We start from the raw sequence: 2,575 nt of genomic DNA, 5'->3' as shown, positions 1-2,575 counted from the left end.
ATTTTACTAAATGAATGGCAGAATTTACTGACTTACCTTGTGCCTGGCACAGTGGTGGGCAAAGGGGTACAGAGCAAAATAAGAGCAGACATGGACTATACTCAAGTGCTGGGAGTTTGGCTAAGGAGATGTGTTCTGGATGGTCATTCAGCCAGCCACTGATAACTCCAGCCTCTCATCTGCCTCACTGCCTTCCCCAGCACCAATCAACTCAGGCCTGGCTGGAGATGGCTTCAGGGTAAATGCAGGGTGGAGACATAACACAGAGAGGAAATAGCACTGGATGTCAGTCAAGACTTCTAGATTCTATTCTGTCCTGCTCTGTCCCAATGAACTGTATGACCTTCGGCTATCACCCTCCCTCTCTGGACTTGCAACGTTCCATTCTTAAAACAAGAGGATGCACCAATCAGCTGCGCGCACCTCGTTTACCATTAAGAGCCCTTTGGAAAAATTATTTTGCCTACCGTGTCCAAAGAATTGAAAGATTTGTGAATCAAACCGATTCCTTTTTTTTGAGAGATTTTTTTTCCACCTATTTAGAAATGTTGAAATCTGCAGAGCCTTTGGAGCCCTCAAGGCTGGGGACCCAGGCGAGACACTGGACAAAGTCATCTCAAAGTCCCTGTGAGTCTGACGTAAACCAAGGTGTCTTTCTTTTTGCCACACCCCACCACTCCTGTCCTCTGGTTTTGTAGTGCTAACCCCTGTAACACTGAGCACTTACTAACCAAGGAAGGGAAATTGGGCACTAGACAGGATGGAGAAACTGCCTAATGCTGAAGAGACCCGACAGGTCTGCATCCCAACTTCACACCATTATCAGCTACCCCACATCCACATGTGCTGTATTTAACTTGTGCTTGCCTCTCGTCTCTACTCAGTGTCCACCTCCCCTTGCACAGACTTCAGGAAGGGTGTCAGCTTTCCCACAGGCTGTTGGAAAAACATCCTGATTATAAGAGCCCTGCTCTGCACTGCCCTTCCCTTCTATCCCCAGACTGTATTTAGAATTCCCATGTGTTAAAATTGCCAGGCCCTTACCATTCTCACAACCACCTCTTTCCAAACCACTGGTACCACCAGCCTCAGTTTTAATTGCCCTGGGCCACAAAACAGCTTGAGCCTCATGGGCACGGATACTCCCAGTGCTGCTGCCTCCTTCCAACCAGGACCTGAATCTCTTTGCCACTGCCTAGCTTTCAAGGTTGCCCCCAAACTTGCTTCAGTCTTTCCTACCCCTCCTCGGCTCCAGGGTTCTCACTTGGTATGGGGGCCCTGCCTAGACATCTAGAGAAGGGCCTGGGGTGGGGTTTCAGTTTTCTGAGGACAGGCCACTCACGTGCTCCACTTACCTGCCCAGAGATGCAGACACCACAGGGACCACACGGCCATCCTTCTCTGGAGAGGCAGGCAAACTCCCTGGACAGTCCAAATCTAGAACTTCCTGGGTCAAATGGATGCACGGAAGGAGTGTGGTCCTTCTGGAAAGTCCCATGTTCAGAATGAGGAATCTTGACTCAGAACAAGATGTCCCGAAAGTGAAAATATCCTGAAGTGGAAGTTGGCGGCAGGCCTTTCTGGGCTCTTTCAGGAGCTATTTCTTGTAAGTCAGCCTCTTTCATGTGCCTTTGGTTGGCCATGCAATCGCAAGCAACAAGGGCCTACACACAAGCCCACATCCTCCCCTCTGACTCCGGCCAGGCCTTGCTGCATCCCACCCTGCCCACAGCTGTCTGCCTTTCCGGTTACAGCCACAGAGAGCCCTCTACACTGCAATATCCATTGTCATTGCTCCTCTGCTTTAGTTAGACATTTCACCCCTCACAAAGAGGTAACCCCCTACCCCCATCTATTGCCCCTCTGACATCATATATATCTATTACAATTCCATTGACTCTCTTCTCTGTGCTGTACTCCATATCTCATGACTATATACATATATATATATACATATATGTATATATATTAAATTATAGTTCACATACAATATTATCCAGCTTCAGCTTCAGGTGTACAGTGCAGTGGTCAAGCATCTACACCATCCATGAAGTGGTTTCCCTAATAAGACACCCTACAATATCTTTACAACATTATGATTATATTCCCCAAACTGTCTTTCATATCCCTGTGGCAATATTGTAGTTACCAATTTATGCCGTCTAATCCCTTTCCCTTCTCCCTCATCCCCACCCCGCTTCCTTCTAGCAACCATCAGTTTTTTTTCTATATCTATGAGTCTATTTCTGTTTCGTTTGCTCATTTATTCAGTTTTTTAGATTCCACATACAAGTGAGATCATATGATATTTGTCTTTCTCCGATTGACTTATTTCACTTAACATAATGTTCTCTACGTCCATCCATATCATTGCAAATGGTAAGATTTCACTGTCTTTTATAATCGAGTAATACTCCATTGAATAAATGTACCACAGTTTCTTAATCCAGTCATCTACTGATGGGCATTTCGGTTGTTTCCAAGTTTTAGCTATTGTAAATAGTACTGCAATAAACATAGGGGTGCATATATTTTTTTGAATTAGTGTCTTGGGTTTCTCTAGATAGATACCTAA

At 45.6% G+C, this 2,575-nt stretch overlaps 1 protein-coding gene across 2 annotated transcripts in view; it reads right to left on the bottom strand.

The window, feature by feature from the left end:
* SLAMF8 (SLAM family member 8) overlaps positions 1-1,507 on the bottom strand; it is a 10,687-nt gene extending 9,180 nt beyond the window's left edge. For both annotated transcript variants that reach the window (XM_019634694.1, XM_019634695.1), the window contains exon 1: positions 1,356-1,507. In XM_019634694.1, the coding sequence (XP_019490239.1) occupies positions 1,356-1,395 (40 nt within the window). In that variant the 5' untranslated portion in view covers positions 1,396-1,507. The remainder of the gene's footprint in view (positions 1-1,355) is intronic.
* Positions 1,508-2,575: the final 1,068 nt, after the last annotated feature.

Source organism: Hipposideros armiger, unplaced genomic scaffold (genome assembly GCF_001890085.2).
Source record: "Hipposideros armiger isolate ML-2016 unplaced genomic scaffold, ASM189008v1 scaffold_1838, whole genome shotgun sequence".
Classification (NCBI taxonomy): domain Eukaryota; kingdom Metazoa; phylum Chordata; class Mammalia; order Chiroptera; family Hipposideridae; genus Hipposideros; species Hipposideros armiger.
Note: the sequence above shows the minus strand (reverse complement) of the source record. Positions and strands in the feature narration are given on the sequence as shown.